Source organism: Lissotriton helveticus, chromosome 11, assembly GCF_964261635.1.
Source record: "Lissotriton helveticus chromosome 11, aLisHel1.1, whole genome shotgun sequence".
NCBI lineage: Eukaryota > Metazoa > Chordata > Amphibia > Caudata > Salamandridae > Lissotriton > Lissotriton helveticus.
This window is the reverse complement of record NC_136072.1, coordinates 1,069,287,631-1,069,300,061: the sequence shown is the minus strand read 5'-3', so window position 1 is coordinate 1,069,300,061 and position 12,431 is coordinate 1,069,287,631. Positions and strand designations below refer to the sequence as shown.

General features: G+C 42.7%; 1 protein-coding gene across 2 annotated transcripts in view; it reads right to left on the bottom strand.

Moving 5' to 3' along the window:
- Positions 1-12,431, bottom strand: part of DNAH10 (dynein axonemal heavy chain 10) — a 2,445,728-nt gene that overhangs the window by 572,593 nt on the left and 1,860,704 nt on the right. For both annotated transcript variants that reach the window (XM_078667623.1, XM_078667624.1), the window contains one exon: positions 2,839-3,020. In XM_078667623.1, coding sequence (XP_078523749.1) covers positions 2,839-3,020 — 182 coding nt within the window. The remainder of the gene's footprint in view (positions 1-2,838; positions 3,021-12,431) is intronic.

The following is a 12,431-nucleotide window of genomic DNA, read 5'->3' as shown; positions in this document are numbered from 1 at the left end:
CTTCACAAACCTACCCGTCTATGTGGACCCAAGCATATGTCGGAAATTTGAAACTGTCCTATGGGAATTTATATGGAACGGTTCCCACTGCTGGGTGACTCTGGCGAAGCTTTATCTCCCAGCTGACAAGGGGGCCTAGCGGTCCCTAATTTGGAGCAGTATTATCTGGCCTCGCAGCTCCAGCGGGTGGCCAGTTGGCTAGCGGGTCTGCAACTGGCTGACACTGCCATGGTGGGCCCAACATGGCCTGTGGGGGACATGCTTTGCTTATTCCATCGCCGGACGCCGTCCACCTGATCAATTGCTGCTGCAGGTTGCATACAAAGCTTACCCTAGGAGCCTGTACATTACGCGAGCGGTGACACCATATGCCCTGGCATTACCGCTGCAAGGTATGCCTACCAGAGATGGTCTGCAGATGGTTGCGAGGTTAGACAACTGGCTACATGCAGGGGTGCAGACACCGGGGGACCTCTACCAGGACGGGGCGCTCACTCCATTTGAGGAGCTGGTGGAGGCATATGGAATGTCACCTGGTCAAGTCCTACTTTACTGAGTAATCTTGGCAACACTGAGTGGCCATTACGGTGACATGAACATGGAACAGCCCATGCATTGTACTATACAATATCCCCAAGTTATAGGTTGAGGCATCCATCAACCCAGCTGGTTTGCGAAATGACTTCAGCTTCACACAGCTCCACCAATGACCTCAGTTAGACAGAAGTGGGAGGCAGATAAGGGGCAGCTATGTACAGACAAGGAATGGCCAGAAATACTACTTAGTCTCACGTACATTCCACGCAATGCGCGCTCTAAACTCATACAACACTACAAATGCTAGAGGGCATGTCTCACTACTGATCGAATTAACAAATGTTATGGTGGACGGATGGGCCATGCCCTAGATGCAAACAAGTGGGAGCTGGTTTATTACACATGCTATGACACCGCACCTTTCTACACCCATACTTGAGGCAGGTCTGCAAAATACTAGGGCCGACCACTGATTGCCAACTAGAATGTACCTGGAGGAGTGTATACTGCACCTTTACCCCAGGGGCAAGAAACTGCAGGCAACCTCTTGCTTCCTTTACCTGAGCATGCTAACTGCTAAGCTTCTCATAACAAGGGGATGGAAAAGGCCAGACCCCCCGGCAATACCAGCATGGATGCAATCATTCTTGGTTTGGGCTAGGGCAGAGAGTAAGGCGCTCCATATAGAAGATACCCGGGGCCTCCGCAAAGTGCCTATTGGGATGCAATGGGAGATTTTGGTACAGAAATTATATGGATCACTGGAGGACAGCAATGGGGATCCAATCTCCGCTTCCCCCAGAAGTGTCATGTTAGATTTGAACGCACAACTAGTCACTCCTACTAGCAGTTGATAGACTAGTAGGGCCTTTCTTCCTCTACACATCTGTAATTGGCCCTTTGAGCTCCTGTGCCTGTTGAATTACTGGGCAAAGGTAAGCATAGTGTGGTCTGAGTCTCGACGATACGAACGCATACATGCATGCAACAACCCCTTCACATATCCATACAACACAGTGGCGATACGTGAGTTATTGAGAAAGAAGAGTCACCTTTAGACCCCCCGTATTCTACAACAAGTGAAGTGAAGCCTGCCAAACGCACTGAACAGGAAACACCTTAAGCCACACCTGTAATGCCCTGCAGCATTATGTATATGTAATGGGACACGAGTTATAGTACGAACATACTAAAATGCCCAGCAGTTTTTGTATCTGTTGCACAATCTCTAACCATCAGCTCTAGAGAATACAGGCGGACAATACCCAGTACTACCTACTAGTAAGCTCATTGTAGTAATGAACAATGTGTATAGAGGATGATCACGAATTGTAATGCAAAGCTGTGAACAACAATTGACCAGTAGAACTGCTTAAAACCCTGTATATGAAAGAAAAAGGTATACATTTAATGTACAAGCAGATGTATATTAACAGACTTCAATAAACAGATGTTTTAAAAAAAAATAACTGATGTCATACAAGATGTCATGAGTGATGTAATATGTGAGGATATCTTCATTGAATTTAAGCCACAGGTTTGAAAAGTGCAATGTTCATAGCCAAAGAACTAATCCGTGTGAAACAGGATTGTCCGCAGTAGATGCATTCTGAGGTCTGGTGCCTTGAACCTCATCACAAGGAAGAATTTACCTTTTTACTGGCAGAGAGAATATCCTTGAAGGAGATACAGGTCTTTGTTGTGATGATCCTATAATTGGCTTATGGGCCTCAGGAACGTCAGCCAGCACTATCAAAACTCTGGGAACTTAGTCTGTGAGTTTTGCACTAATGAGTAATTCTTTGGGGTGACATTGAATGTATTGATGTTGAGGGCTTTGAGGTTGAATGCCTTAACATCGAGGTAAAATATGATCTTGAAGCTATTCTTGACAGATAGTGATACCATATATTTTGTTTTTAATTGTGTTTTCGATAGACATGCTGGTCACAGATAACAAGCATGACTAAGTAAATATGTGAATGCAAAAAAAATGAAATATGTGTCACCTGAACTACATCTACCATAAACCTTTCCAGGAGGATGGGTGCAGCATGTGGGTGCAAACTCACCCAGCACAATTCCACAGGTAGCAAACATTTTGGTCAGTCTAGCCAGGCAAGGACGTCTGTGCTGGAAAGGTCAGATAAGTGCAAAGCACCAAGACTCAATATAGCACTGTGAAACGGGGTGATAAGGATAATTTAACTGGAGTGTGTATGATTACTCCTCTTGGGGACCATTCAACATGAAACACTTATTGTAAGGCACACATTGCAAATAAATACAAGCTTGACCTACCTCGCACAGTTTTAACTTGACTCTGAGAGATGGAATCAAAATCTATGTCCATGAGAGATTTTAGGAAATTGGGGTCTGACATCATTCCTTTGGCTGCTTTCCAGTTGATCTCTTTATAGCCTCTCATCACAAGAATGCACTCACAGACAATTTGCACTGCCCTAGGTGGTTTAGCAAAGGACCTAAGAATAAAAAAATAACAGAGAAGTATTCAATAGACAAGGAAAGTGACTCCAAAGAATGTTTCTATAAGACACATTACATAGAAGTAAGAAAATACTTTTTGTGGCACACATTCAGTTTTATAGATGTTGCCATTTTTAACAGTAGGAAGAACTGAGGAAAGGGGAGAAATGCGTTCTGCACAAACTACGATCTTTTCGAAAGTAAATTGCTGAGACGTCTGAGGTGGGTGTATCAGCAAGAATCCCATCATTTGGTATGAAAGAGTCAACATGATTGGGGAGAAAGAAAGTGTAACTACTCCTTGCCAAACAGTTTATGCTTACATGCCAAGAAGAGATCAACTGAAGAAGTGGGATAAAAGTAAGGTGACGATCTTCTACGAAACATGACTGCTAATGTATTTATTTTGTTCCACTATATATTCTTGTTATAGACGGTGCTTACCATTCTGAATGTGTTACAATAATGATAGCAAGAAATAAGGTCTGCGCGCGTAAATACCCATACAAAGACACACATGTGTTAGAAGTGTGGGAAAAAAATTGGAAACACAGAACTGTTCACTTTGTTTGAATTGTTCTGATTCACATTGGGCCCCTGGTAGCTTTTTTGGAGTGTGTGGTGGATAGGGTGGGGGTCATAGTTTGGCTAAAATGGCAAATATGGGGGAAATGCATTAGGGTCATGGTGGGCGAGATTGCGTCCGGTCATGGTGTTTTGAGCTGCACATGGAGTGTGAAAATAAGCATGGTTGTGTATGCAAGTACAATATCTTCTCAGGAATTGTCTATTCTTCAAATATATGAATGGAAAGAGCCATGTTATTCTAATTGTTAAAAGAAAAAGGCCAGAACTTAGTAGTATGAATGTGAAAGAGGTTTGACCTGTGAATGCTTGTTATTGAACATGCAAATCAAGAGTGGAACCAACCTAAAGCATAGTGATCTAGGTTAGGAATAGATGTGGATATTATGTTAGTAGAAGAGTGGGCCAGTGATGTGGATGACTTGATGTATGATATGCATTAGAGGTGGTACATCTAACCAAAGAGAGCCAGTATAAAGGTAGGAAGGCTGGCGAGTTGAGATTTCAGATATTAGATTAAAGAGTTGTCTGACAGCTGCATTATGGATTATGTATAGCCTACAAAACATGCCTCCAACATGTGACTTAGTTGACGTGTAAAAGCAATAAGGCAATTGTGGCTTGTATTCTTTGAGAGAAACTTAGGTATGGAAGCATAAGATGTTGGGAAAGCATGATGTAGAAAGATTCTTGGGTAACTCGATTTACTCATGTTTGTGGAGAGGGATTGGAGTTAATAATCACCCTGGCTTCTTCACTTGTGTTGAAGCATTGTTTGGTGGACAAAGTTCTTTTGGCCAGATCGTGGAAGAGTGGTAGTAGGTCTATTTACAGCATGCAAGTATCTCAGTATTTAATGTACTTCACTTGAGTTGTTTAATTATCATCCTGCTGTCAACTGCTTGGAGGTGTTAGCCGAAGCTACAGGAGTCAAAATCTGATGGATCAGAAAGATTTGCATGCCATCAGCATAGTTGTATATTTTAAGATTTAGAGAGGAGATGTAGATTACCTTCCTCAAGCTCTAAAGAACAAGTTACTTACCTTTGGTAATGCTGTATATGGTAGAGACTCGATCTAGCCGCAGATTCCTTACCTTAGAATATTCTCCAGGCATCAGACTGGATCCGGATGTTTTTTAGCAGTACAGACTGGATCCGGATGTTTTTTAGCAGTACTCCTGCATGTTCTGTTGGCATCATCTATGCCAGAAATGGCATTCTATGTACCTTTATAGGAGCCACCCTTGCATGCTGACGGCAGTTACTTTTGCAATTTTTCAAGCCAGATTTGCGGAGTCCCAATGAGAATTAAGCCTGGTGTGAAATACTAAGGCTCTGCCAAAGAGCAAAGTCTTGAGTGTCGGCGCACCAGCGCCTCAATAGTCTTCAACTGCAAAGTTGAGAACTTCTTCGACTTCTTGTGCTTGTGGGACATCCCCGATGACCTTGAATGTATCGACAACCACCGGATCTGGCCCCGCAAACGATCCCAGGACCTTCCACGTGACCGAGATCTTAAGCATTGCAGGGTCGTCTAACGTCAGGAGGGGGGCTTGAGGGATTGCTCCCTCAGCGCCTTTGGGGGCATGGAAAAGTTAAACACTACTAGACACCATTTTGTAGTTATTCGTCCAATAGCAATCTGACTTTGAAACAAAGGAATGCCAAATGTGACTGCCTAGCCAGATGCTTGTCAGTGATAGTAATAGCTCCAAAAAATTGAGTGTTTTGTGAACAATTCTTAAGCTCGAATGGTAAGGGAATGACGGCCAGTTACATGTCTTGGAGGCAAAATAGCCTTGTTTGTTTTAAAGCAATAGCTCCACAATGGAATGAAAGTAGGAATGATACTAACTGGAGCAGTCACAGATGCGGTGCAGAGCAGTGCTGAAGAATAAATGTGTTATGTTATGCTATGTTAAAGGTATTTATTAAGCGCACGTTCAACAATCGGTTTCATGGCGCTGAGGACAAAGGGGAGGCAACAATAAAAACAAAAAAACAAAACAACAATAAAGGTACATGCATGTAAAAATCAAAACACAGAGAAGTGGATGGAGTCTAAAAATTACATCTCTGTAGTGTAAATTTCTAGTTTGCAGAAACTCCCTTGGAATATTGTTGAAGGGAATCCTCAATTGGAAAATGGTAGCAAGTATGGCAAGAGTCACTAGCATATAGCGCAAAGAGAAAACTGGGATGGGAAGAGTGCTCTACTGATATTACACTGGAGCTGTAAAAGGAGGAAGAATATTTTTGAGGAAACCCTCCCCAGAAATGTCAATAAAAAAAGAATGAAACCACAAGGTAACCATAGTCACACATTTCAGTTAAAAAATATATTATTCTGCAAACCATTAATATATGAGAATTTTTTGGGGTGGAAAATATCAACAGTAACTGAGCCATCATTCATACTCCGCCGCCAGTAAGTGATAATCATCAAAATCTAATGGCCATAGTGGGAAGGGTCTTGAAGGATTGTTTTTGTACGTCATTGTAAAGTTACATTAACCACTGAATCACAAGGATGAATCCATTTTGAGTTTGTAGCCGGATCCCCACCCCGTTCCCTCAACTCTACCTCCATGCATTGTGAATGCAATCATTTAAAATCAAGAAATTCACAATCAAAAGACAGAGATTGACATAGAGCTGGAGTGTATTCTTTTATCTCCTGGTTCCAAGTGAGCTGGACTACTTTCTAAATCAAACCTACATCTCAAAGCAGCCACTCTCAAATCCTCATCAATAACAGCAACTGTGCCAGCAGTAAAATCAATCCTCTAGGGCCATATGTATGAAGCAAAATTGCGATCGCAATTGCTGAAATTCGCAGAATTTTGGCATTTGCGATCGCAATTTTGCTTTGTGGTATTATGAGACACATCTGCGTGCAAAATAAGGAACCGCAAAATTTGCGATTCCTTATTTTGCAATTGCGTTTAAGGAAACGCAAATTTTGCAATTCCTTTAATGCAATATAAGAAGCACCAAAAAAGTGCAATTTGGCCATAAGAAATCGCAAATCACCACCAACTTCATGTTGGTGGTAATTTGCGATTTCTGTAAAAAATGCACTTTTTTGCAATTTTCAAAGTGCAATGTGAGGCACATACAAGCCCTTAGGGCATGCATGTGCGCCACATGTGCACCCATGCTTATTTCAGTGGTGCAACAGGGTGTCCTTTTGACACCATTGAAATTGCATTCTCAATTTGCGATTCGCTAATTGCTAATCGCAAATTGAGAATGTCTTCCCATTCATTCCTATGGGCCTTTAGGCCCATAGGAATGAATGGGGAGGTATTCCTAAATTGCGAATTCCTATTTGAGATTCGCAATTAAGGAATATGTAGGATTCGCAAAATGTATTGCAAATCCTACATACATAGCATTTTGTGATTCTCAAATAGCGATTCGCAAAAAATGGCTATTTGAGAATCGCAAGATGACTTTTTGATACATATGGCCCCAAGTGTCCTCCTAAAACCTTTACCAATCAGCCTTAAGTTCAAGAATAGCTCTGCTACTGTCCATCTTAAAACATGTTATCCAATAAAGTGCAAACTGATGGTCTAATGGACCATCAATGGACCATGGAACAAAGCTTAAAGTTTAATGGTTTAACTTAGCCCATCTGTCTGCTTACTCCTGTCTCTGTTTTGTACATAAGTTGCTTTTTGTAAACCTCTAGTCTAGGACTGTACCTGGACAGCAGTATCTGGGTTAATGTAGATGGTTGCCTTAGCAATATATGAGTCTTTAGATGTTGGAAGCATTCCTGGATTTCCACAAATGACCCGGTGTGGTGTCCTTTTGAATGGAGGACAATGCCAGCTCGACTCTTCACCTGTGCAGTGTGTATTAGGCTCAGCAGTGGCACCGGCTGGTCTCAAAGCAGAGCGGGCTGAGTACCACAGAAGAATGTGTATAGCTTAAGCATACATGTCCTCAGCCAGGTATACCACCACTCATATGAATCTACAGTACAATTCGGGTGTAAATCTTACAAGGGAGGACATGTTCTCATAATCAACTGACACGGGGGAAGCAGATGATGCCAGTAAATATAAAAAGGGCTTCAAAGAAAATGGACCAAGTTATTTATGTTTTCCCTATACTAATTCTGCACCCCAATGACCTGAACATCACCTCAACTAACCAAGATAATATTACTCGTCGATTTATTGACCAGTTCATTGTCGTGAACAACTGTAATGATGCTGAGATTGTGGCATGCACTTCAATAAAACATAAACGCAGAAATAAGAGAGCAGACACAATTTCATGGAAATGATCAAAAATGGAAAAAACGTATTTGAAGAAAATAAAACCATGCGAGAAATCACAGCAGTCCAAACCTCAATGAAAAACTCTAACAATTCACATTTCAATACTTACATGTGCCTTGGGATCATTGTAAAAAAAAAAAAAATAATAAAGCTTGTGACGTAAAGCATTAAATACAAAAGCATGACATGGTTTAAATAAAAAGAGGTGGAAGGAACAAAGCTGAATAAAAGAACGTACTTTTAAAATAAAAATGCTTAACTATTTGCTTAAAAAACTGCGAGTTTATTGATATTAATTTGAATTAATACAATTTAGCTGATGTATTCAGTTTTACTTCTATATAAAGGAATATAAAGGAGTCACAGTTGTCTGAGCAACCTTAAATGTTTCCAACTGCATTGTGGAGAGTCATTGCTCTGATGCCACCTCATACCTCATCATATCCTAAACACGGTGTCTTGTCCACACATTATCTTTGTATAGCGCTTGCTACCCCTGATGAGCACTGAAGCGCTTTTAGCCGTGCAGCACGCTGCTCCGAAACAGAAAGTGAGTAGATATTTCAGTTGTTATTGTTGGTATTGGGATTAGTACTGTGCTCTTAAGGAAAGCATTCCTGCATTGAGTCCAGTTTCTATAAGGTGGATTAAATTAATAAGAGTGAGGTGCGTTTTTGTGGTGTTATCTTTGGATGAGGAGGGGTATGTGAAATGGAAATGCAAATGGTTGGCGGTATTGATAGGTGAGTCACAGGAGAGTAGGTATTCTTACGTTCCAGTATATAACTTTTGAAGGAGAGGTAGTGATCTTTTTTATATGAGGTGAGGGCAATTTTCCGAAATACATAAATAGGGATTAAGGCAAAAATGCATGTGACTTAAAGTAAGCTGTGTTCAGAGAGAGGCCTGTAGAGGATGGAGAGTAACAAAAGGGATCTTTTGAAAGACAAAGAGAGGCAACAATCATTATAAGTCAATTTTCATGGGAATACAGAGGAGGCTTTTTAGAGGTTGCATGTAATTTGAGGATGCAATATTGTAGAAAGAAATGTGTACGTGACAGTGTTATATTAGGTACTTTTGATCCTTCAGTCCGTTTGAACATTCTATCCCCTGAATACCTATTACTACACCACCTTTTGAAATTGACTAGCTCAAAGGCTGGAAGCATAAAGTAACACCATGACGCATATATAGGGAAATATTGAGAGGTTTTCCAAAAATAGTTCCTGGTGGAAGTGATCCCGCTATTGTCCCCATTACAAGATATCTGCAATTTAGTGTGGGGAGACCGGAAGCCCGGAATCTACGTTTCTAGCTGGTATTTCCTAACCAAATTCCAGCAATTAAAAGTTTTCTCCCCAGAATGGTGAATAATTGTAGAACCAGAAATACTGGATCCTTTTACATGCATTTTCCCCGTTCCAGGTAGAAAACCCCTTAAATTGTCCTCCTGTTGGGAGCAGGCAGAGAGCGAGGTGACAGGTGAGATGTGCAGTGGTGGTACAGGGCAGCTAGGGTAGACTTCAGTCTGTCTGCTCCTCACATGTTGCGGCAGAACTCGGGTCAGGGCTGGGCTGTACTGCTATCCCTGTTCCTGTAGCAGCTACGAGAGGTCTTGTGTCTCCAGGTACAGAATTCTCCGGTCTAGTTTTTGCGGGTCTGATCATTCCAGAGCCAGAGACACTTGTAGGTATGTTTGTATGTGGCATTTGTATACCATGAGCCCAGCCAAAGAGGTGTGTCTTTTAAGAGGTGCGGTACAAATGGATGGATTAAACCCAGATCTGTTGACTGGGTGGGAGTGTTTGATTGGTTCAGATGCTTCGTCAATCACCACCCCCTTTTGTACCGCTTTGTTCGCCATACGTTGGCAGGGTATGCTCAGACGTGAGTCCCTTGCTCACTTTGCCACTGGATTCAAGCAAGCCTGGCTGAAGACGGCTGTAATGCCTGAAACTGGTCCTAGGAAACTTGAATCTGGTCCAGGGAAGCCATGGCTTGGCAGTTCGGGCTGGACTGTTCCCATAAGGCAAAAACAACAGTTGATGGACAGAATGCAGAACAATGTCATACATTCACCCCAGTACAGAGATCTGGGCATAAATCCATCGTTTTTTGCACTCCACACCACTCCAGTTAAGACATGGTCATATGTAAATCAGCCTTGACCCCTGTGCCTCATGGGAACAGTCCAGCCCGAACTGCCAAACCATGTCTTTCCTGGACCGGAATCAAGCATCCTAGGACCGGTTTCTGGCTATCAGCCGTCTTCAGCCAGGATAGCTTGACTCCAGTGGTGTCCCATAAGGCACAGGGTCAGACTGATTTGCATATGGCCATGTCTGAACTGGGGTGGCGGAGTGATGGATTAAACCCAGATCTGTTGACTGGGTGTGAGTGTTTGATTGGTTCAGATGCTCCGTCCATCATTACCCCCTTTTGTACCGTTTTAAGAGGTGCGTCACAATTAAAGGTCCAAAATTATCGCTCCAGGTGGAAATCCACCACTCCTAATGAGGGCCTAAACGTTACATTTAGATATGCTTTAAAGATGTACAAGAAACGGTTCAACATTTAACACAGAAGGGAACACTATGGATTTCGAATAAGGTATGCATTGTGTAAGTCCCCTGGAGGAGCAACAGGAAGTTTCAAAGCATTTGTTGCACTCATGGGCCGCTTTTATATTACAAAATGGTCATCCACTTCCGCAGTCCTTTTTTATAATGCAGGTCAAGCAGGTGTTTATTGTGTGCCCATGCGCTCTCAGTGGGGTGCCGCCTTGGTTACATGGGTACTTGGCCAATGTAAATGAGGGAGAAGAAATGCGTTACTTACCTGTAACTGCAGTTATCCAGTATTGGTATCTTTCATAAATTCACATGCCTGAATCATTCCCCGTCGTCGGGGTGGGAGCCAGAGGCCTTACATTAGTAACCTATCCAAGTCCTTTTGTAAAAAGGACCAAACTTTGGCCAGGAGCCAATCAGCTACTACCACCCTCTAGAACCTTCCTGGAAGGAGCCTTAGTCCCTCAGATTTTCGTAAGCACAGTGCTAAGTAGTACCTACTGAGAGAACTAAGGTGAGCCCTTCCAGGGGAGGTGGGTGGGTTGCATGTGAATCTATGAAAGATACCAATACTGGATAACTGCAGTTACAGGTAAGTAACGCATTTCTTATCCAGTATTATGGGTATCTTTCATAGATTCACATGCCTGAATCAGAGTAGCAAGCAATAGGCAGCACATTTCGCGTAATATAGCATGTAAGACACTTGATAACAACTTATCATTAGTGCAAAGCAATAAACTGCAAACAGAAGCAGGATAAGAAATGTGCAATTAGGTAACAGGAAAGTTGGGATGAAAGGAAGAAGGCTCACCTCTAATGAAATAGATGACGGAGCACCACCTGACCCACTGCAGCATCCTTCATAAGTTCTGAATCCAAGCAGTAGTGCTTGGTGAACGTGTGTGGTGTCTTCCATGTGGCCGCTCTGCAAATGTCGACAATGGGCACCCCAGAAAAGAGCGCCATGGAGGTGGAAACCGCTCTAGTGGAATGAGCCCGAACCTTGGAGGGCAGAGGATGTCCCGCCTGCTGAAGGCAGAAGGCAATGGCTGCAGAGATCCATCTTGAAATGCTCTGCTTTGACAGTGGTAGGCCCTTCCTGGGCCTGCTGAAGGCAATAAACAATTGGTTGGACTTGCGAAATTGTTCCGTTCAATGAATGTAGAATTTTGGACATCTTTTCAGATCTAAGGAATGTAGAGATCTCTCCGCTGCTGAAGATGGATTCGGGAAGAAGGATCTCAGGACAATAGGTTCGTTTAGATGAAAAGTAGACGGAATCTTTGGTATGAATTTGGGGTTAGGTCGTAGAATGACCCTGTCCTGTTTGAACTGAAGAAACGGGTCTTGAATGGAGAACGCCTGCAGTTCACTCACTCTTCTCGCCGACGTGAGAACCAGCAAAAGAGCTGTCTTCCATGACAAGTATTTGAGATCTGCTTTATGCATTGGCTCAAAGGGGTGTTTCATCAATTGAGCCAAGACCACATTGAGTTGCCATGTAGGTGGTAAAGGTTTTATTGGAGGGTAAGTCCTGAATAAGCCTTTCAGAAACTGCTTAACCAGTCTATTGGACCATAGGGAAATTCCAGACGAGGAGCGCCTGAACCTAGATATGGCTGCCAGGTGGACTTTGATTGAGGCATGGGCCAATCCCGAGTTGGCCATGTGAAGCAGGTAAGGCAAAAGTTGAGCCGGAGATGACGAGAATGGGTGCAGGTCGTTAGCTTTACACCACAAACAGAATCTTTTCCACTTAAGGGAATACGTTTTGATGGTACTGTCAGCCCGGGCCCGGGCTAAGACAACTCTGCATTCCTGAGGAATATCTAAGTCCTGGAACTCTCTGAACTCAGGAGCCAAGTCGATAATCTGAGAGATTTCGGATCTGGATGTTGGACTTGCCCCTGGTTCATAGTGAGGAGATGCGGGTAAGGCCTGAATGGAAT